We start from the raw sequence: 22,029 nt of genomic DNA, 5'->3' as shown, positions 1-22,029 counted from the left end.
AAATAAAAAATTTCTACCACAGGAAATCAGGTGAAGGGGTAGGGTGAGATAGTGGTGGATAGAACTTCTCAATCTATACTTTATATTTAATGTTTATTTTTAAAATTAATCCAAAAATTAAATAAAATTATTAAAGCAGTTCAGAATTATTTTACAACTGATCTTTAGCATTGGAAAAATTAATTTTGTTGATTTGATTTATCCTACTTGGCTCCTATTGGCCAAGCATTCTTATAGTACCTTATAATTACTATTGGTCATGGGTTCTGTGTGTGTTCTCTCTTCAATGACATGACACAGAACAATATTGGTTTTGGTTAAAAAAAATAGGTATGTGTAACTTAAAAATATTTGGCAAGTCATATTTGGAAAGCTAAAGGACTAATAATGATTGGTGGGATCATAGATTTTTTTTTTACCTATCTGCAATTTAAATTTTCTACAATAAATTGGTATTTGGTTATAAGAAAAAGTCACTTGAAATATTTGGGGACTCTGAGCAGTATCTATTTGGTGGTAATCATCTTTCCCCTAATAGGTTAATTTTTAGAGTATCCTGATCTGAATCATGAAATAGTGGAAATTAAGATGCAATTTGAGCTTTTAAACTGCAAATACGCAGAGCTCAAAAATCAGCAACTCTGGAAAAGTTCCGAAAATCACATTTACTACTACTTTTAGAAAAATTGCAGGTGACACACATGTATTTAATATAAGTTCCAAAATAGAAACAGGAAAAAATATTACATAATGCTGTAATTAAGGATTAAATCTTTTTCAAGACCAAAATGGAAACAACCTTTTTTTGTTGCAAAGAGAAGCAATCTGGTTCATTCCTGTATACATCATGTTCATTCTGGAAAATTTCCATAACATAACAATATGTTAATGTATTATTATAATGTTAATCTATTTTTAATATGTATTTTTTATTTCTGGAACTGAATTCTGAAAAACTCTTATTATGTGGCTCTTTCCCATGAGGAACACTAAAAGATTTAGTGTACAATAGCTTCACAAGCAGTTTTGCCAGAAGGTGTTGAGAGGTTTTTACATGGTCATTTCTCATGTTGGCCTTCGGTATACATCTCAGGGGAGACAATGGGTGGAAATCCAGCCCTGAGCCATGATTCACTGAATAGGGTCTGGGATGGGGACTGAGTGGCTTGAGAAGTGGGGGAAGCACATCTGAGGAGCCATTCCAGCACAAGGACTGGGGGAAGCACATCTGAGGAGCCATTCCAGCACAAGGACTGGTGACAGAAAATGTACTTGGAGACAGGAGAGCACAGGAGGCAGAGAGAACTTGAAGAAGAGAGAAAGAGGATAAAGGGCAGACTCTAGAGGCCCTGCCCTGGGGTAACGCTTTCAGGAAACCTCCACCTGGGCTCTCTCAGGACCTCACTCCAGGCCCCTAAACTCTGGTTCTCAGGCCGTATGGGCCCTTCTCCTCCTAGGGCAATCAAGTAAATGGTACAGCCACCTGGATCATGGCATGCCACACAGGATATAAAATTACATGTTTGCTGTATTTTTAGTTTTTATAATTTTTAATATCATTTTTCTGAGTCATGGATGTACATGATAACAAACAAACCACCTGTCCTCCTGGCCCCTCCTCAGAAGCAACTGCAGTTACTAATTTGGGGTGTAGTCTATGGATTGAATGGGTTTCTCTTTGGCTCTTGTTTTTGTTGATTTGTTTTCTATTTTTAAAAAATGTACTGGGGTGACATTGGTTAATAAGAGCATGTAAGTTTCAAGTATACAATTCTGTAATATGTCATCTGTATATATTTTTGTCTTAGAAGTTGCAAGGATACCCAAAATAAACTAGTGGCCTGGTCACTTACAGTTAGTATTAAACAAATAGTGGTAATTATAGCCACAGAATTGATAACTGATGCTGCCAACAGTGCTAGCAATTTTATTAAAAATCCTAGTAATTTCTGTGATAGCAGTTATCACAAGGAAGGGTGCAGTTTGAAAATCCTTAACAATAAAAGCACTATGAAATGTATTAAATGTTTCTATAATTAATATCTTTCTGGAAAACGAAGGTTTTAACAGCAACCACCACCAGTCCACCCTTCTACTAACTCCATGTCTCCCTTTCCTCCCACAACCAAGCACCAGGTAAAGAGCCAGAGTTCACACTTAGTCAAAGTCATGAGGGGTCTTCCTAAGATTCATTTTCTCATCTTGAAAATAACACCTTCATGGGGGTTGTTGTGAGAATTTAACAAATCCACACAGTTAAAGAACCCGACACAGTGCCTGGCATATAGTAGGCCCTAAATAAACAGTTCTCAGGATAAGTACTTTCCAGTCTTAATAGAACTACACTCTCTTTGGTAAGCATAGGTATCTCACACTCTCCCCAACTCATAAGACATATTTAGGGAGCTCCCCCAACTAAGCCCTTGTTTTAAAAAAAAATCTATAGTAGATTATCTTCCCCTAAACCATATCATTGGGAAATCTTGATTGGGTGTTAGTGCAAGAATTGGATTCCAAGTCACATATCATTTAAGTGTGGGAAATGAATGCAAAAATTAAAATCCAAGGTCACACATTTAAATTTGGGAAATGCTGGGGTAAGCTGGTTTCTTCACTGCAGGACTTCCAAAATCCTACAATCCGATCAGGTACATTGTAAGTCTCTGAAGTGATTAGTGTGCAGTGCTTCCCAGACTTCGTTGTGAGTGGAACACTCCCAAAGGGAGTATCTGACTCTGTCTGAAGGAACACTCTTGGAAAACCCTCATTAGCGGTCCACACGCCTGGCTGTGCCACCTCGGGATGGGATCAGAGCGTCTGCATTGCTTAGGAAGCTCGCTGGGCAATCCTACTCATCCGGTCCACAGACCAGCATGTGAAGGTGACTGCGTGGGAGATTCCAGTGTGCTTCCACTCAGCAGGTCCCACACTGACGCCACATGATTGAATTTTGAATGAAAAAGTTAAGAATTAAGGCAACTATGTTGTGCTGCGCATATGAATTCACAACTTTGAGTAAGACAGTCACTACCATCTCAAGGTACTTGTTGAAGACAAGTGGCAATATTAAACTCTATTTTGCTTTTTAATTTGAAGCTTATGAAGATGACAGATTATGTAAGTCTGATCAATATCATTCCACCTACTTCAAATAGACATGATAAGTTTAAATGAAAGGCAGAAGGTCAGAACTCTCTTCATAAATGATGGAATATTCCACCTCATCTGTTTTATAGTAACACCTTGGTCCTCACCATTTCAATTATTATCTATAATAAATCATGAGAGAATGAGCAAAGCAAGTAGTTTATGTGTGAATGTGCGGTTCTTTCAGAAATGAATAAAACTTTTGAAAGAAATGTCAAGATCTAAGCAATGTCATTTCTCTATTAAATTATTACAATGCAATATATGATGTACTTGCTTCATGAGGAAGATGCTTCCCTCTGGCTTTGTACAGAATCCCGGGAGATGAAAGTGCTAACACTTACTGGTAGAAAGCTTTCTGAAGCTTATCATTAAGCACTATGGAAACAACACCATTTGAAAGGTACTCTGAGTGATTTTGATTTTGTTTTCTCCAAAGATAAATGTGGCCTATAGTCTCAGTGCTTCTGGAGAAGTGTGTCCCTCTCTGAGGGGCCCATGTGGTCCAGCAGCCAGACCTTGACATCGAGAGTGCAGCCTGCACTTAAAGGACGCAGTCTGTATGAATGTATTCGATGACCTTGTGTATGCATGTGTGTGCACGTGTGTGTGCACATGCTCTTAAGTATGTGCACTTGTTGGAATGCCAGAGGCAATGAGAAGGGGAATGAAGGCTGGGCTGAGGCACAAAGGCGGGGGCAGGAGGAGCAGGGGGAAGAGGAGAACAATGAGGAGAATGCATAGAGTTGGAGGTCGGTGCGGAGAGAGGTCTCAGGCTGGCTTATTTGCAGCAAGTACAGGACATTGCCTCCTTCTCAAAGCAGGGCTGGGTTACTGCTTCCACACAGGGAGGGGTAGAGATCATTTTTGAAAAACCCCTCAGTGACCAGGAAGATTCAGAGCCCAGGTAGCAGGGGCTAGGACAGCTGGCGCAGCTACTAAATGAATGGAGGTGTCGGGCTACTCATGGAAGAGCCTCAGCACAGTCTGGTCACCCAGGCTGAGCCATGAGCATCACCCAGCTCTGCCCTTCACTGCACACGGGAAGCTCAGCCTGGGTTAGGGATGAAGGGAAGGGTGTGCAGGGCTGGACTCCTGCTCACCACATCCCCACCCTCAGCCTCCGACCTGGAGCAGCGGTTTACCAGGCTGCACTGCTACCTGTTGAGTAGGTTTTGCTAATATTTCCTAATTTTGTTTAACTTGTGTGATCACATGAATCCAGAGCTATTTGCAGAGACATGTAACAAGTTTAATGTTAAAATAAGATATAAAAATTAACCTCACATTCAATGTTATATGTACCCATTAATGTGCTGTTTAGTCACTAGGCATGGATGCTAAGGAGTTAGTGTGTACGATTAATATCAGCATGACTCTGACACGTCCAAATCTATGTCTAGACTTCGTCTTGCCTTGGGTATTCCCCAATATCCATAGCCAATACCAATGTTGACAGATACAGAAAAATCAAACAACAAAACCACAGCCCAATTTTTACATAGCCTTTCTGACGGGCTGTGCACGGCCTGCAGTTATCCCTCAAGTGTGGGTTTAGGGCCACGAAAAATCACAGCAGGTCTTCCCTTTCCTCTCTCCTTGACATCTGGATTTTCAGAAAATGGCAGTGTGATGTAACAGGGAGTCATAAAGACTGAATTCTTTGGCTGTGCTGCTGATTGGTTTGGGAAGGTCACAAACAAACTGTATAAGCTCCAGTCTCTATAAAACAAGGGCGCAGAAAAGAACCAGATGATCTGGAAAGGCTTTTCCGAAGGCTTTTATGTTCTGCTATTTATGATTTTCTGTAAACGGGATAAAACTAATACCAAAGGCATCCAGAGGGGAGGAGAAGCACAGAAAACATAGCATGTGCATATTTTAGCCAGGGGAGTGTGTGCTGGGAACGGAGAGGCAGGGGGCAGCAACAGCAGCTGCACGCAGACCTGCCTGGGCTGCACGTCCTTCGTCTCAGCACCTGGTGGAGCCAGCGCCTCGCCTTCTGGCTGCAGATTGACCTACCGTGTTTCAAGGGGTTGTCAAATCCATGTCGGGTGTAAATCAGCATTAACAAAGGAGGGAGAGAAGGAGGAGGGAAAAAACGGGAACCTAACCTAAAATATCAGCGTGCATCACACATAGTGAGGATGTTATGCTGAAAAACATAATTCCCTCTCATATATATCAGGACATAACTTATAATCATTTTCTTCGATTCACACCGAAAATGTCTGAAAAACCCCTTGCTGATTCTTGCGCCTGCAATAGGATGTTAGCCCCAGGGAGGGCTAGGTCTTTAGCCATTTCTCTCCCACTTCCCCTAAATACTGCCTCCACTCCTTCCTTCCTTCCTTCCTTCCTTCCTTCCTTCCTTCCTTCCTTCCTTCCTTCCATCCATCCATCCATCTATCTATCCATCCATCCATCCTTTTATCTATCTCTTCCACCCATTATTGCCTCCCTCTCCTCTCACTCTTCTCCCTACTCATCTCTCCTTTCCCCTTATCTTCCCACTTCTCTCTCCCTCTCACTTCTCCTTATTTAGGTATTTTATCCCACTTTCCCACCTCACTGTATCTCTCCCCTTCCTTTGTGACCCCCCACCGCCCCAGACCACCATTTCTAATCCTCACAACTTCTTACTACCTCCACTCACCACCTCTCCTTTCCCCTGCCTCAATCTCACAGACACAGATGTGACAAGACAGTCTAACTGGGGGTGTGACAGCCAGACTTCTCCCCAAGGACTCCTCCCATTGCCCCTCCCAGCCTCCCTGCTACACGCCCCACTCTCCTCCCTTGGAGGGCTTCGCTCTAACTTTCCTCCCTAACTGAGGGAGCCATCTCTAGCTACACATATCCTCTTATTTAAATTCCACCTTAAAGGCCCTCTCCTCTGTGAAGCCTTTCCTACTAGTCCAACGGAGGCTATTTTCTTTGCTCCTTTGAGCTGCATTTGTGCTCACCTCCACCCTATCCCAGGTGCCTCACTGACTCCTGGAACTCAGAGGGCAGAGACTGGGTTTCACTGGTTACTGTACCAGCTCCACTCCAAACCAGCACAGTGCTGGCCCAAGAAGGAACTCCGGGAAGATGACAAAAATGTGGCCCTGGCCTTTCCCATCACTTCCTCCACCTTGTCTTCACCCCTTGCTGCACGCCACCCTCTGCTCCTGGCTGACCCTGGCCACCTGCTACCCTAGCAGGCTGACCCTGGCCTGGGCAGTGCTCCCACTTCAGTCCCACATGGCGCTGACCCTAGCTCCCTCGGCCATGAGCCTGTGACCGCCAGGCTGGGAGTGTCAGGCCTGGAGGGAGGGAGTGTGCAGAGGCCTATCCAGCCCTGGCAATTGGTTCCTCAACTTGCTTTTCCAAGTCTTGCTGAAAACTGACTTCTTTCTGACAATTAATGGGAGGGTGCGGGACCTGGATGACATACCTATGGAAGAAATGAGCTGAAGTGTTTCTCAGATGTGGGGATCCACATGAAAGCGGGTTAGGTATGAAACCAACCAACCAGATTTGGCAGTCCCGGTGGTAGTCTGTGGAGTGGGGAGGGGAGAGAGCAGACGCCTGAATCTCTGCCTGATCTTTAAGGGGTGGGGGTGTCACCCACTAGGCAAGTCACTGGCTCCTCTCCTCTCAGCGCCTGTATCTGCACTTGGCGATGGCTGTGCCTGGCAGTGAAGGAGACCCTGAGCATGGCAGCAGAGAGTTTATAAAGATGTTACTTCTCAGACTCACATGTACGACCCTGTCTCCAAATAACTGAAAAGGAAAAAGTAAAGTTCACACTTAACTGAAGGGGATGAATATTTTTAATGAATAGCCCTGCTCACCAAAGATGAAATTCTAATAATCAAGGCAAACCAAATAAATGATTTTCCTGAGTCACAAGTTGTAGGTTAGTCAAAGCGGGGAGACTGCACTAACACACCCAACACTGTTTGGGGATCTATTTATGGAATATACTATGGTATCTGAGTGCTCCAGGAATGCTTAGCAGTTGGCCACAGAACTCGATCTAGTCCTTGCGTAGGAAAGTTTCATGACCTTTATATTCAGTTCTGTAGAAAAGAGATGGAGGGCAAAAGACTGGAGGGTAAAAACAAAGTATCATTGCATTTGAACCTCCAATTTGTGTTAAAACCACTACTTATATGTATTAAATTCTACATATTGAATTGTTCTTCTGTATAGAAATTTTGGTTCTTGGGAATTTCTCCATTCAGTACCTATGTAGACGAAGGTCCTTGAGAAAGATACACACACACACACACACACACGCACACCTAATTTTGGTGGTAATTTTTCAAAGTGACACCATTTAAAAGGGTCAATACCATCTCACCCCTGGTCTAGGTACTAATTTCCTAGTGACTCAGCTAATTGGCTTATCCAGGCAGTATCAGTCCCAATCCTGCCCCTCCACCTCTCCATCTCCCTCCCTCCCTCCCTGTCTGAAGCCTAGGCAGATGACCTGAGCTATGCACTAGAAATGGGAGGAGTATGTTCTCTGTTAGATAGCACTTAATTGTAACTTTGGAAAGATGCAAACTGTTGGGGTTAAAAAAGAACCATTGGAAATTCTCAGGTTAAAAAAGTGACCATTTCAGAAAACAATTCCTGAAAAGCAAAGAGGTGCCTGGACCATTGCATGGCCCTCCCAGTAAGAAGCTCCCAGGAAGCTCCTTCATTCAGATATTCATTCCCTTTGCTGGTCTAGAAGGTTCTGGTAATGACGGGGGGAAATCATAACTAAGGCTATTCTCTGTTGTGAGACTCTGACAAACAAAAGTCTGAATTACGACTTGAATGACATTAGCCATAAGTCGGCAAACTGAAATTCTATTGTTTGTCCACCTGTCCAGCCATCCACCCAACAATTATTCAAGTTTCCTGTGTGCCAGGTCCTAGGCTGTGCAGTGGAAGACATGATCTCTATGGAGGTCACAGCTCCTGCATTTTCAAAGTTGGGTTAACTGCCATTTTATCTCTTATTTATTAGAGAATTGTAGAAGTGCTATGCTTTCTCCATCATTCAAAATTTGTATGGCATAAGTACAAATCATACATGATGAATAAAGCCTCAGCCCTCCAGAGCCTGTAGGAAATTAATACACAGCCTGATTTTTTTAGATGTTCCTTTAAATTGTGGATAATTGAAAACATTTTAAAAATGAATTTCCTTGTTGTTTAATGCAGGATATACTAATGATTCAGGGTTATGACTAATATCAATTATATGCTATCCAGTGAGACCGTGGCTGTGCTAGGCTCTGTGATGGGATATAGAATCGTTTGCATCAATTCTGAATAGCCAGTGACCACTCTAATTTTGTGGGTTCTTTTGACTACTTTATTGCAATTTGTCTTCTTTCCTATCAGGTTTCACTTTATGCTGCTGGTATTGAACTACCTGCTCAAGTTCTTGATTCTTGTTTGGTGCTTCTAAATTGCTTGAGCTTCAAAACAATCTAAGAGTAAAGCGGCTTTTAGAGAGGATACAAAGGTGACTCTGAAAAGGTAGGGCTTTATCTTGTGATAGCTCTTTCAGTTGGTCAGAGGCTGGCTCTTAATTCCTTCTTGTTTCTTTGTAATATCATAAATAGGTAACATTTGTTTGGTAGCTGTGTTCTTGACAATTGAATGTATTCCTCCAGAGTACACAGCATTCTGTATGGTTTAATGTGACTTTTTTAAGCGTGTCTTAGAATTTACTTTGTCACTGGTAGGGAGGCTTTCAGCAATTTAAACAACAACCAAACTGTTTCCCATGGTTTAGTAGAGTAACATCATGAAATCAGACAAGGGCATGGCTGTGCTAGATATTTTGTTATACCTGATCAATTTTGAAATAAATATCCTTTCCCTTTATTCACTGATTTGGCAAAAGCAGGGCTCACAGGAAGTGCATGTTGTGATCTCCAAATTTCTCTCCTTCATTCTTCGTCAAGTTGGTAAGAATATGAGGAAGGGAGACTTGTTCACTAAATCCCAGAGATCATCAATCAGAAAAGTAAAGTAACATGACTTACTGCTTACCAGTCCCACGTCTTCTCAGGTGTCCTGGAGGAGACGGGGTAATGCTGAGCTGGGCTCAGAGGACAGAATTTGGAATCAATGGTCAAATATGGCTTCACTGGGGTCTTATTTAATAGGCACACGGAGAGACTATTGCTGTCTGAAGATGTCCAAACAAACCGCAAGGGGAGTGTTAACATTTGTGATAAAAAAGACTGGGAACTTTTATTACGTTCTTCAGAAAGTCAGATGGTTTCCCCCCGTAGAGCTTACTGTTTACATAATCTGACCAGGTTAACATGTCCTGGAAGCTACATCTTGTATGTTCTCTTGACACGGATGCCACTTGATAACATACCAGGGGAGTAATCATCAGGAGTGGACAAGACAGGTGTGATCTCCACCTTGTATTAGACCTTTTAGAAATCAGGGTCCTTTTGCAGCCAATGCTTGACCTCGACTCATTCTTAGCAAAGGTCTCCTTTCTAGAGCTGTGCTGATCAATATGGTGGCCACCTGCCATCGAAATTTGTCAAATGAAATAAAGTTAAAAATTCGGTTCTCAGGAGTACTCATCAGACTCCAGTGTCCCATAGCCACACGTGTGCAGGGGCTACTGTGCGGGACAGCCCAGACACAGCATCTCCATCCTGCAGGAAGCCCCGCTGGGCAGTGCTGCCTGGAGTCCTGCCTTGGGGCTGTGCCCCTGTGCCCAGGGCCTTCTCAGGAACTCCGGGAGCTGTGGTTCTATCTCCAGCACGACTGCTTATCCCAGTGCAAGCCCTGGGGCCTGACCTCAGGACTTATAACACTGCACCTCCATCTCTCACCCCTTCTCTGAAACAGGGTGCTGAGCGAGCTCCAGGACTTTATACCATCAAACTCCTTGTGTCTTGAGATTCACTATTGGCATTTTGGAAATTGAGTTATTTCCATTACATAGGTTACGTAACTAGATGCCAATGTTCTTGCTGATCTTCTGTTAATGATGGAAGATGTGGTTTAGTATGTTGTGGAAAAGATACTCAAATCCAGGCGGGAGCTGGACAAAATGAGTCATGAGGCTTTAAGGCCCTATGGTTCTACTTATTTCAACAAAACAGAGAGGACCAATTGATATTCTCCCCTATAGGCTGTCAAGAACTGTGTTCCATTGGGTATTTTTATTATCTATCTAACCATCTACCTACCTACCTACCTACCTACCTACCTACCTATCCTTTCTCCATTGTTTTGGATGAGATGATGGGATAGTTGGGAGAAAATATTTAGTTGAACGCAAACTTCAGTGGAATTTGAAATCTAAGGCCCTCAAGATGGAACAGTTAGTTAGCCTCAGATGAATTCTAATGTCAGGATCCCTCACAGTTTCAATGAGAAAAGGCTACTTTTATTTCCTCAAAGCCTGGTTATCATTCTGACGGAGTACAAAGATGCTGCCAGTACTTTTCTCCACTAGGAATTTTGGACAATTGTGGAGAAATAAGGGTGAGGGAGAAAGAAGTCTGACAGTAGCTGACTTAGAAAATTTAACAGGTAACAATTTACTAGGCGAGATTTTCCAAGCAGCCTTGATCCTCTTGTTGGGAAGCCCTATTGTTAGGCATATATGGCCTTAAGTGTGCTCCGCGGAAACCCTCCACCAACCTACTTGTTGTGAAAATCGTAGATCTCCTGGATGTTGCCAAAGATGATATGCTCTTTATTAAGGATCCCAGGGGGGATCTCCTCCACGCCACTGGTCATTTCCCACAGGTAGGTCTGTAAGACAGCAACAGTTCATCACCGGCAAGAACTGCCACATGAAATACAGACGACATAAACAGGCCTTCACACTGTGATGTGAGACTCAGCTGGCAACGCATGCAGAGTGGAAACAGTGAGACGGTAAGTAAGCAGGATGGAAAGGAAGAAAACCGGAGGTCCATTATTGTGAGCTGTTGCTAGGGAAACACACCCTGACCTTCGTCAAGAGCACAGACTCCACACTATTCTTGTTTAGTAAACGTGTGCATGTCCGAGTGTTTGTTGAGGGGAGGATGCAGATTTTCAGACTCGAGTTCACTGACTGTGTCATGGTTTTTATTTGGAATTCAAGGGTCTTATAGGCTTTTCTGCTGGGTCTAGCTCAAGTCTGAGAAAAGTTTGTTTTCAAAAGCAGTTGAACCTGCCATGCAATTACTATGCCTCAGGTAGAAGGACTTCCCCGGCTGGCGTTTCTTTTGTGAAGTTCCAGGAGCAGACAAAGAGCTCTCTCCCCTCAAGGACCTGCCGCTGTCAAGGCTGTCAGTTTCCTGATACAGCTGTGGGCTGACTACTGCAGTACTCACCTCTAAGCACTCGTGTAAGTCCCTTACGTAAGCCTTCTCTGTCTGGAGCAGCTCGGCCATGATGAATCTAGAAGGGAACACATGGGTGTTTAGTTGGTTAGAGCAGTGGTCGGCAAACTGCGGCTCGCAAGCCGTGGTTTGCCGCTCTGTTGACTAATGAGTTTGCCGACCACTGGGTTAGAGAGATAATACCTCCCTTCCTGCAAGTGTCCCTTCCCACCCCAGCATTTATGACATGACTGAGTGTCCTATTTTTCTACTTTACCAAAATATATCTCTTCCTTTCTTCAAAACTCCTCGCCTCTGAGCATCATCCGAGTCCCTCTCACTCTGCTCATTTACTCTGTATCCCATCCCTGTGGAAGGTTTGTGCTCAGCCATGTCTGCATTCTCTCTCCCTTCTCCATCCCAGTTCTTCCATTTAGTGATTCTGTGCTGACATGTATGTGTGTTCAATTGCACATGTGTTTGCATGTGTGCACAAGCATGTGGCACACTTCATTTTCATTCTAACCAACTACATAGCTTTAAGCTCAGCTTCCTAAATTTTCCTTAGAGCCCCCAGATGATGATATCTGTTTAGTGGAGTTGTTGACTTACATCAGAACAATTCACAGTACTGTAAGTTAAACCAGGTTTATAAGCTAAAAATAAACAAATGCTAAGAGACTACCACCGAGACTGGGGGGCGGGGGGTAAGGAAACTTTTATCTGTATTATATTTGTGGGCCATTCAGGCTCTGCTACAACACTCACTTTGCTGCTATAGTGTAAAAGGAGCCACAGACAGTATATAAAAAAACAACAGTAAGTATAGCTGTGTACCAATAAAACTTTATGGACACAAAAGAATTTCATTTAATTTTTACACCACTAATATTCTTCTTTTCATATTTTTCAATCATTTCAAAACTAGAGGCCCAGTGCACAGATTCATGCACATTGAAAGGAAATTAATTAGAAGGTGGCCGGTGGGGCGGGATTGGGTGAGATGGGCCGGACACCCCCTGAAGCCAACCTCCTGTAGTCCCTACCCGGCCGGCCACACCTGGGGTGGCACCGGGGCTCAAAGGGCATCTGTGGAGTGAGTGGGGTCCCTCTGGCAGGTGGGGTCCCTCGGCCTGGCCTGCGGAGATCAGGCCAAAACCGGCAGTCTGACATCTGGAGTGCGAGAGGACACTCAGCAAAGTTGTTGTCGCTCAGCAGCTCCTGCGTTGAACATCTGCCCCCTGGTGGTCAGTGTGTATCATAGCTACTGGCCAGTCAGCCATTCGGCTGGTCGCTTAGCCTTTTATATACATAGATATTAAAAAAGCTCTTTAGCTTACAGACTATATAAAGTAGATGGTTATAAATCAATGCCACCCAATATGTTTAATTTTTTAAAAAGCAGGTGGTGGGTCACATTTGGCCTGGGGGCCACAGTTTGCTGACCTCTGGCCTGGATCATCCTGTGCACTTCATACTGTTTACAATGGGGCTCGTTTGCATCATAGGCTGATGTGCACGAAGCGCAGTGTGTGATCACAAGCACAGCACGTGTGGACGATGTTAGGGGACTGCTCTTCAGCCTCCCACAAAAGGCAGCTGGTGCTGGGGGTCTGCAGGGAGAGGGTGCCCTTCCACCTTAGGCCCTGATGACCGTGTGGGCGGGCAGCTGGTAGGCAGGTGTAGCCTGCACTGAACTTCACTGCAGGGTACCCACCTAACTTCCTTCTCTCACAAGTTTTTATTAGAAATGGTGCTTCCCAGCTGGCAGGTAATACATAATCTATACTAATAACAGAAGAATATGCAAATTGGTCAGGACGCCCTCACGCAACGACCGAACAGCAGGCTGCGTGGGGCAACCAGGCCAGCAGGGGGGAAAGTGAGGGGAGACCAGGCCAGCGGGGAGGCAGTGAGGGGCGACCAGAACGGCAGCAGGGGGGGCAGTTAGGGGTGATCAGGCCAGCAGGCAGAGGTGGTTAGGGGTGATCAGGCTGGCAGGGGGAACAGTTAGGGGCATCTAGGACGGCAGGGGAGGGCAGTTACCAGCAATCAGGCTGGCAGGCAGAGGTGGTTAGGGGTGATCAGGCTGGCAGGGGGAGCAGTTAGGGGTGATCAGGCCGGCAGGGGAGACAGTTGGGGGCGACCAGGCTGGCAGGGGAGGCAGTTAGGGGCGACCAGGCCAGCAGGCAGAGGCAGTTAGGGGTGATCAGGCCGGCAGGGGGAACAGTTAGGGGTGACCAGGCTGGCAGGGGGGGCAGTTACTGGCAATCAGGCCAGCAGGCAGAGGTGGTTAGGGGCGATCAGGCAGGCAGGCAGAGGCCATTAGGGGTGATCAGGCAGGCAGGCAGGTGAGCGGTTAGGATCCAGTGGTCCCGGATTGTGAGAGTGATGTCTGACTGCCGGTTTAGGCCCGATCCTGGCAGTTGGACATCCCCAAGGGGTCCCGAATTGGAGAGGGTGCAAGCTGGGCTGAGGGGCCCCCCTGCACCCCGTGCACAAATTTTGTGCACCAGGCCTCTAGTAATATATAATTTAGCACTGAGTATGTATTCATGCTTATTTTAGATTTTCAATGTTAGTTTTTCCTGGGAGTAATTCCAAGTGTTCCATCCCAGGAAAATTTTGAGAACAATTATCCCCAAAGTGTCCCCTGTTCAAAATTTCACAAGAAATATTAAAATGAGCAGCATCTATTCCTGGACCTTTGCTATGGTAGGATTTTCCTTAAAGCAACACATTGTACTAGTAGTGGCCTTTCTATTAATATTAAAGTCCTGATTTCATACATTCCCCTTTGCTAGAGTTAATTAGTCACTCTTACTATTCTTACTCTATTGGTAAAGTGGACAGTGCATGAGCTTTGAAGTCAAACAGGAATTGAATTATAACTGTCATTTACTAGAGGGAGCACTTGCTTCTCCAAGCCTCAGAATCCTTACTTATAAAACCGCCGATCACACAGGATTGCTGCAAGGATTAAACAGGGTTTTGTAAGCAAAGTTTCTAGTACATTGTAGGTGCTTAGTAAACAAGGAGAGAAATAAGTCAGAAGGAATATAATCTGACACGCTTGGGAAAGTTGTCTTTGATTTTACTGCATTGGGTTTCTGGCTTTCTTGTACCTCCTTCCTTTTTCTCCACCTGCTTCCTTCAGTTTTGTGTCTTTTCATAATTTATCTCCTCTACCCTCTACCCCGTTTTGTTTTACTTTCAATGCATCCTTTGCCACCCTCTGGCTATTTGGTGTCCCAGAGGGAGCCCAGCAACAAGATTTGACCACATGTGGTCTCATTCTCCTTCCTGTTATGGGAAGGTACTGAGAGTTGGTATTTTCATAAGTTAAAATATCAACTCTCAGTACCTGAAAATGTGACCTTATTGAGAAATAGTCACTGCAGATGTAATTAGTTAAGATGAGCTTAACAGTGTAAAAGGCTGGGCCCCTATTCCAAAGTGACTGGTGTCCTTAAAAAAGTGGGTAAATCTGGACACATGCATACAGTATATTCAGGGAGAACACCATGTGAACATGAAGATGGCAGTATACAAGGCCAGGAAATATGCCTGGAACAGAGCCTTCCCTCTTAGCCCTTAGAAGGAATCAATCCTGTCAACACCCTGACTTCAGACTTCTAGCCTCCAGAACTGTGAGACAATACATTTATATTGTTCAAACCACCCAATTTGTCATACTTTGGTATAGCAGCCCAGACAAACTAAAACATTCCCCAGATGAAACTCAAGCTCTGACTTCACTTCAGTGTCTTCAGCTCCAAGGGACCTGTGGCCTACTTCATTTTTATAAATCAACTACTTAGGGCTTCTTAATCTTGGGAAACACTATTTTTTTCCCCCAGCATTACCCCAAAGGAATCTATCAAAACAGTCTTCACAAATCCCTTGAAAGACCTCTGGATATAAGTAGCTGTGCAAGACAAAAATAAAGAGCAGAGTAATCAGGCAATGCTTTGTGAGGTGGACATGAGCCATTGTTTCCACTAGCCAATGCCCTGTCGTTCTTGGTTAGCGTGACATATGGGTGGAAGCACCATGTATGTCCATTCCAACCTCTGCAGGTGGTCATGAGGACACATGAAGCTGTCAAAAGGAACAGGTGACGGTAAAAACCAAGCATAGTCATGAGGAGCCTGCTAGTTGGGTGGGAGCTCCCCCCAAACATACTCTTTCTTCCGGGCAGACTTCCGCTTCTCTTCATTGACTTCGTGGTTGGCGTCCCGCAGCTTGACCTCACGATCCGAAAGGCTTGCTGGGATGATGTCCAGCTCCAGGTCCTTGTTATCCTACATAGAGAGAGCACAGAGGTCACCTCAGAGACACTTTGGGAAAGCAACTAAGTAGGGCTGGCGAGGGTGGTAGAGGTGACAATAGAGAAAGATATAATGGAGAAGGATGAGAAGATCGGGACTCCCACACAGTCACCCACAAGCACTCTTCTTCATGTGATCATTTTTTTTTTCAAATAAGAAAGATATGAAATGTTCAGGTCAAATGTTCAGCGCTAATGTCCACAGGAAGAAAAAACAATGAATACATTTGATAATTAGTGTCATATTTCTCTAGGGACTTTGGTCCTGATTAAATCTAAACAGACACACAAAATGAGTCCAAGGTTGCTTACTATACATTAAAATATATGTGAAGCAGAAACACATAAGAAAACTTTCATTTGTCAAGGGAAAATAATAAAAGCAAATATTTTTATTTAAACAACCAACTTCCCTTGGAAACAGAAAACAATTACTGATTTTTCTAATTGCCCCACCCTGCTTATTTCAACCAATGTTTGGTATTTATACAGGATGGAAACTTTTAGAAAAAACATCTCACAGGTTAGACATTAATTCTCCCAATTTTAGTGATCTGACCACTTTACTCTCTAGTCTACTCTGTTTCAGAGCATGAGCCCATTTAAAGATTTAAGAATCAGCCTTAGTCTGTTAGGCTCAGTGGATAGAGCATTGGCCTGTGGACCAAAGGGTCCTGGGTTCTATTCTGGTCAAGGGCACATACTTGGTTGCAGACTCCTCCCTGGCCTGGGCCCTGGTCAGAGCTTGTGCAGGAGGCAACCAATCGATGTGTTTCTCTCACATCGATGTTTCTCTGTCTTTCCCTCTCTCTTCCACTCTCCCTAAAAAAAAAAATAAAGGAAAATAAAATTAAATTAATTAAAAAATAAAAAAAAAATCAAAGGAAAAATATCCTCAGGCGAGGATTAACAAAAAAATAAATAAATATTTAAGAATTAGAAATCCTAGGACTGAACTGCCAGCCTGTGTTTAGTTCTTAACTCCCAGGTCACTGACCCCTTTGATGAAGAAGAGATTAAAAGTCAGCCTTCCCTTGCTTCATAGCAAATAGGACCTCTTTTCAGTTGAAATGTCAAATGACCTTTGCACAAACTACACCCCTTATTCTTGAAAGAGCACTATTGTACATAGTGGGGACTCTAATCATTTGCTGATTAATGTAATTGGGTAGAAGATGGTAGTCTTCAAAGTCAACAGTAAACTCTACACACAGAAAAACTCTGTTCTGTAGCCACAGGCACCAACCCCAGCCAGCCAATTTTGCAACATATATAGTATTAATCATGAGAGGCTAGAGGCCAATGGCTGGATGGCTCAGTAAGATCCAACCCCCCATGAGGAAACCGCACCAGGCAAGTGCTGAAGGGGTCCGCGGCTCAGAAAGACGGCTCTGGAAACCTGCTTCCTTCCATGGCAATGGCAGCAGTGGCGCTGAGGGAGATGGGAAAGGAGGTGTCCCACCTGGGCAGCCCACACCTACCTCTGTGTTGACGCCCAGGGCTTTCTCCAGGGAGTACTGGTACTTCCCCATCCGCAGGGAGAAGTCTCTGTAGTGCTTGTCCACAGTGGTCACCCACTTCCTGATCTCTGTGGCATGGATGTGGCCCTTTTCCACAAAGCTATCGGCCAGCTGAATCAGAAGCTTCACCTTCTCCTTTGTTTGCTGCCCCAAAGGAGGGTTTAAGTTACCAGATGGCATAGACTCCCATGGCCCTCACCCCATCCGCTTTTTTCTTCCTCACAGCAGCCACAGACACCTCTCAGACAGATTGCCTGGGTTTACACCTCAGCTCTGTCATTGACTAGCTGGGAGGCCTTGAACGAATTACTTAAACCCTCTGTGCCTCAGCTCCTTATCTGCAAAATGGGAATCATAACATTGTGAGGTTGCTGTGAGCATGACATGAGTTGGTGATGCAGAACACTGAGAACAGTGCCCGAAACAGTGCTCACAGTAGGAACTCAGTAAACCTTAGTGATAGTCATCGTAATTATTGATGTAAGAATCTCACATTGATGAGAGATTATCAGTTTACAGAGTATGCTAATGCCACATCTGAGACTCCCTGGGAGGCAGGTGGAGGGAGGAAGGGGGGCTCTTTGAAGCAACACATGGAAATGAAAACACTGAGGCTGAGAGGCTCAGGGCTTGTCCAAGTTCCTACCGCCTGTGAGTGGCAGGGCCTGTGTGCCTCTGCCCCACAGTCGCTGCCCCATAGTCCTCCCCTTCACTGTACTGGCCTGAAGTGGGCTTTCTAAGCGCCAGGGAAGGGAGCACATGCCAGGACCTAAAGAAATCCAAGCAGCAGATTAAAGGGTAAACACTGTCCCTTTCACCACCAGGCTCTGTCTCCAGTTTCCACGGAGAAAGAGAGAAAAGCATTAATGAAGCTGGAATCCATTACAGGGCTGAGGAAGGTGCAGCTCTGATATGTACTGTGTTAATTTCATTTCTAGCAAGAGTTTGCTCAACACCGACTCTGTCCACACTACTGTGCAGCGGGCTGTGGGGGGAGTCTAGGAGGTTAAACAAAAGAAGAAAAAAAATGCTCATTTCTCCGAAACAGTCTATATCTCCGGAGGGGACAAGATGTCCACAGAGAGTAGTTACATGACTCAGGGCATCATGTAATTGAATGTCAAAACGAGAAGTATGTATAGTTACACTGCAGGAATTTTAAATCAGGAAAAACAACAACAGTGGGCTGGCATGGGCAGAAAAGGTCTCAGAGGTAGGACTTCATGCCGGGTAAGACATGGAAATGGAAGGGATGTTCAACAAGGAAACACTTGTTCATCTTTTATCTTACATTTGGGTTTTGAAACTCTAAAGTTGGTCAGGGAAGCCTAGCAGATTTTAAAGAAAAGGAAACATTATTTAAAGAATGCTCTGAGAAGCACAATGATCTTTTGGACAGGAGGGCAGTACAGAAAATCGCTGGGGGAAGAGCAGATAAGCTAGAGGAGCCTAAGTCGTCCTCCCCTGCCTTTCCGGGCTCATCACAGCCCCTCCAGGTCACTGAGCCTCCCAAGAAGTGCCTCAGAGGCTGGCAGGGAGAACTTGGCCTGGGAGACATGGAGCCAGGAGAGCTTTGGTGTGAAGGAAAGAAAGTGGGTGTGAGGACAGGACAAACAGCTCCTTAGCCATGGAAAGGCTAAGAATAGCAGCACTGGGAATTGGGTAAGAAAAGATACCTGATATCCTAAGGACTTCTACCTTATTGCATTTAGGATCCCCCTCAACCCCCTGAAAACAATTTACTTAAAACAGAGATTAATTTTTACTACAATCAAGAAATCCGCCTTCGTGTAAAGTTCTGGAAATACATCTTTATTCTCTGCTCTTGGGAAGGAGACGTCAGCATGAGATGGGGTTTTATAGAAAGCTGGTAACAGCAGCCCTACCAGTGGAAATTTTATCCTGAAACATCAAAACTGTGATTCAGCGTCAACAAAAAGGAAGACTCGTGACCAATGATATTCCAGGGATGTGTGGAATGTGGGAGAGCAAATAATAGACAATAAAATGAGCAGTATGGACAAGCCCTCCCCCCACGTGACCTCACCTACACCTGTGACTGTCTCCACCCTCTCCATGGCCCCTCACCTGCAACCAGTCCAACCTCACATGCCCACCCCCGCTGCTGTGATGAGTGGCTCCTACTTCTCCTTGCTTTTAACCCAATAGCCCCTTTGCGTGCGTACACACACACACACACACACACACACACACACACACACACATGCACAGTCTGAGTGGGTGATGCCCTTTCCAAGGTTACCCCAGCAGCACATATATGCCTCTACTTCAGCATGTGTCACATTGAATCATGTATATGTCTCCTTCATTAGTCCACGAACTCCGAAAAGATAAGTGCTGTACTTATTCACTCATCTCCAATGTCTAGAAAATAGTAGGCATAGCATAAATGTTGGATAAATGAATGAGCAAATTCATTTATTTGCTAAGTCTTGTGTTTAGAGGTATGTAAAGCCAGACCAGTAAGATTGAGGGTGTATATTGAGAAGAATTAGATGATAAATTTGGCCCATGAAGTGGATACCAACCTGCTCACAGCCCTGCTGAGAGCAGTCTGACATGATTTCTTATACATGGTGACTCTACTGCAACCTGCCATATGCCTGGCCACAGCCTGAGGTCAGAAGTTATAACTTGCCCCGCAAGGGCAGCCCATCAATATGCAGTGAGTTACTTCTGATCTGTCCTGTCCTAAAAGCTCTGTCTACGCAGGGACAGTGGCAATATTCCGGGTCAATGGAGGTGGTTTCTCTGGGACTGTGAAGTGCAGAGGCAGGGGACTGGTAGGTAGCTGCAGAGGAGAATGAAAATGCAGACAGCAGAGAGGAGAAAGGAAGGGAAGCTGAATGGTGGTGATACATCCCTGATGCCCTGAGATAAGATGACCAGATAGTGTGGCTGCTGGAACTGACTCAGTCTTGGGTGACATTTCAGTTTTTATCTCCAGAGGTGAGACTAAGCCACGTTTCTTGTTTTTCCCATAAGGTGGAGTCATTCAGCATTTTCTGGGCTCCTGGAGGTCAAGCGACATAGTTTCTATCTTATAATGTGACCCCGTTTGAAGCTCAGATCTTGCCACCAAGAAAGAGTAACTTATATGGACTGGTACTGTGAGGGTCAGGTTGTAGAGGTTCTCAAATGTTAGGTTCAGAAGTACCTACATGATCTTGTGGACAAAAAGGAACCTTTGGGGGAATATAATTCATTTGGGCCCAGAAATTTGGAACTGACATCTCACTTATATTGGGCTTGATATGTCCCTTAATGTATGTTCTGCCATTTCCATTTTGAATTCTATGTTATCTACTAAAAAAAACAGGTAAAAAAAGACAGTAGTTCTTTTCTTCTTCTCTTTCTTTCTTTTCTTTCCTTGCTGGTATTGAAATAAGTCTCTTATCTGAACTGACAGCTTTTCCCATTGGCTGAAAAGGGGAAGACTCAGCAAGTGGGTGACCACTTCTGAAATGTCAGCTCGAGAATGAGACTAAGGGCCTAATTATGCCACAGCAAACTAGAGGAACATTCGCCATAGTGTCAGAGGGATCTCTGGGTAGGATGGGCCTTCATATATCCCCCTTGACTCCCACAAAATCAGCTCTCACCCTGGGAAGAGCATCTGCCGTGTGTGGGAGTGATGCCCCGAAAGGTTCGCATGGCAGGGAGCCCACAGTGAGGGACAGGAGGCTACAAGGAAGGAACTCAGACAGATGAGTTTTCATTCAAACCCAAGTGTCCTCAGATCAAATCCTGGCTGTGAAAACAGATGAAAATGAGATTTCCTCCTATTGTCCATTCCCTGCCTCAGTGTGAATGGGAGTGTAAGGGGTGTGGTATGTGCACTAGTGCAGGATTGGGTCCCCAGAGACTCCAGTCTGGCTCATTTTCAGGTCCAAGGCCAGACGAAAGTACAGTTGACCATTGAACAACATGGGTTTAAACAGGCAGTAAAGTTGCCTGTTTTGTGAACCCACCCATAGCCATTGGCTCTTCCCATAGGTGGATTTTCCAAGCCATTCAAGTGTCAAGAACATGTGGCTAGGTGCGATGCTCACACATGCAATGTGCATTTCACATGAATACATCCCTTTGCCTTATTTGGTCTGAAAGAACACAGCAGAGTCCAGAACCTGGGGCATGAAGAGGGATACTTGAAAGCCCCATGCATAAAGCTGACTTCTGCATATAGACGCTCTATCTAGCAGCCACCATTCTTTGGGTATTCGAGTTTCAAAGGACATAATCCTACTATGCTTTCCCCCTTGCCACTGTGGTGAAGCATTTTTGTGCAAGAGGCTGCTCTCCCTTCTGCAACGTGAAACTGGTCAGACTGGGAAGTGCTGGGTAGATTTGGGGAAGGCCTAGGGTGCTTCCTACCTTGGCAGGCCCCCTGAATTCCCCATATTCCTTCAGCAGTTCCTGAGTCTCCTCTGGGGTCTCTCCGGTGGAGGTATGCGTTGAGAGGTAAAATTCACCTGTTTCTTGGATCCAGTCCAGCGCCTGTGGGAGGAAACAACCCACCCAGTCCCCAAAAGCCAGGGGTCAGTAGGAAAACATGCCATGCTACCATGAAGGCTGTGGTCTGGAACAGCGTGATGGACCCAGGAAATTCCGACATGACTCAATCAGTACACAGCTTGAAAGCTGATTTATGCATGAGCCCTCCCCTGTT

At 44.8% G+C, this 22,029-nt stretch overlaps 1 protein-coding gene across 26 annotated transcripts in view; it reads right to left on the bottom strand.

The window, feature by feature from the left end:
• KALRN (kalirin RhoGEF kinase) overlaps window positions 1–22,029 on the bottom strand; it is a gene marked incomplete at both ends in the record, with an annotated part of 667,375 nt that overhangs the window by 228,265 nt on the left and 417,081 nt on the right. For all 26 annotated transcript variants that reach the window (XM_080657248.1, XM_080657225.1, XM_080657253.1 and 23 more), the window contains 5 exons: window positions 10,823–10,932; window positions 11,502–11,568; window positions 15,675–15,793; window positions 17,301–17,483; window positions 21,735–21,857. In XM_080657248.1, the coding sequence (XP_080513374.1) occupies window positions 10,823–10,932; window positions 11,502–11,568; window positions 15,675–15,793; window positions 17,301–17,483; window positions 21,735–21,857 (602 nt within the window). The remainder of the gene's footprint in view (window positions 1–10,822; window positions 10,933–11,501; window positions 11,569–15,674; window positions 15,794–17,300; window positions 17,484–21,734; window positions 21,858–22,029) is intronic.

This window comes from Plecotus auritus (genome assembly GCF_963455305.1).
Source record: "Plecotus auritus genome assembly, chromosome: 2".
NCBI classification, from domain to species: Eukaryota; Metazoa; Chordata; class Mammalia; order Chiroptera; family Vespertilionidae; genus Plecotus; species Plecotus auritus.
This window is presented reverse-complemented; position numbering and strand designations above follow the sequence as displayed.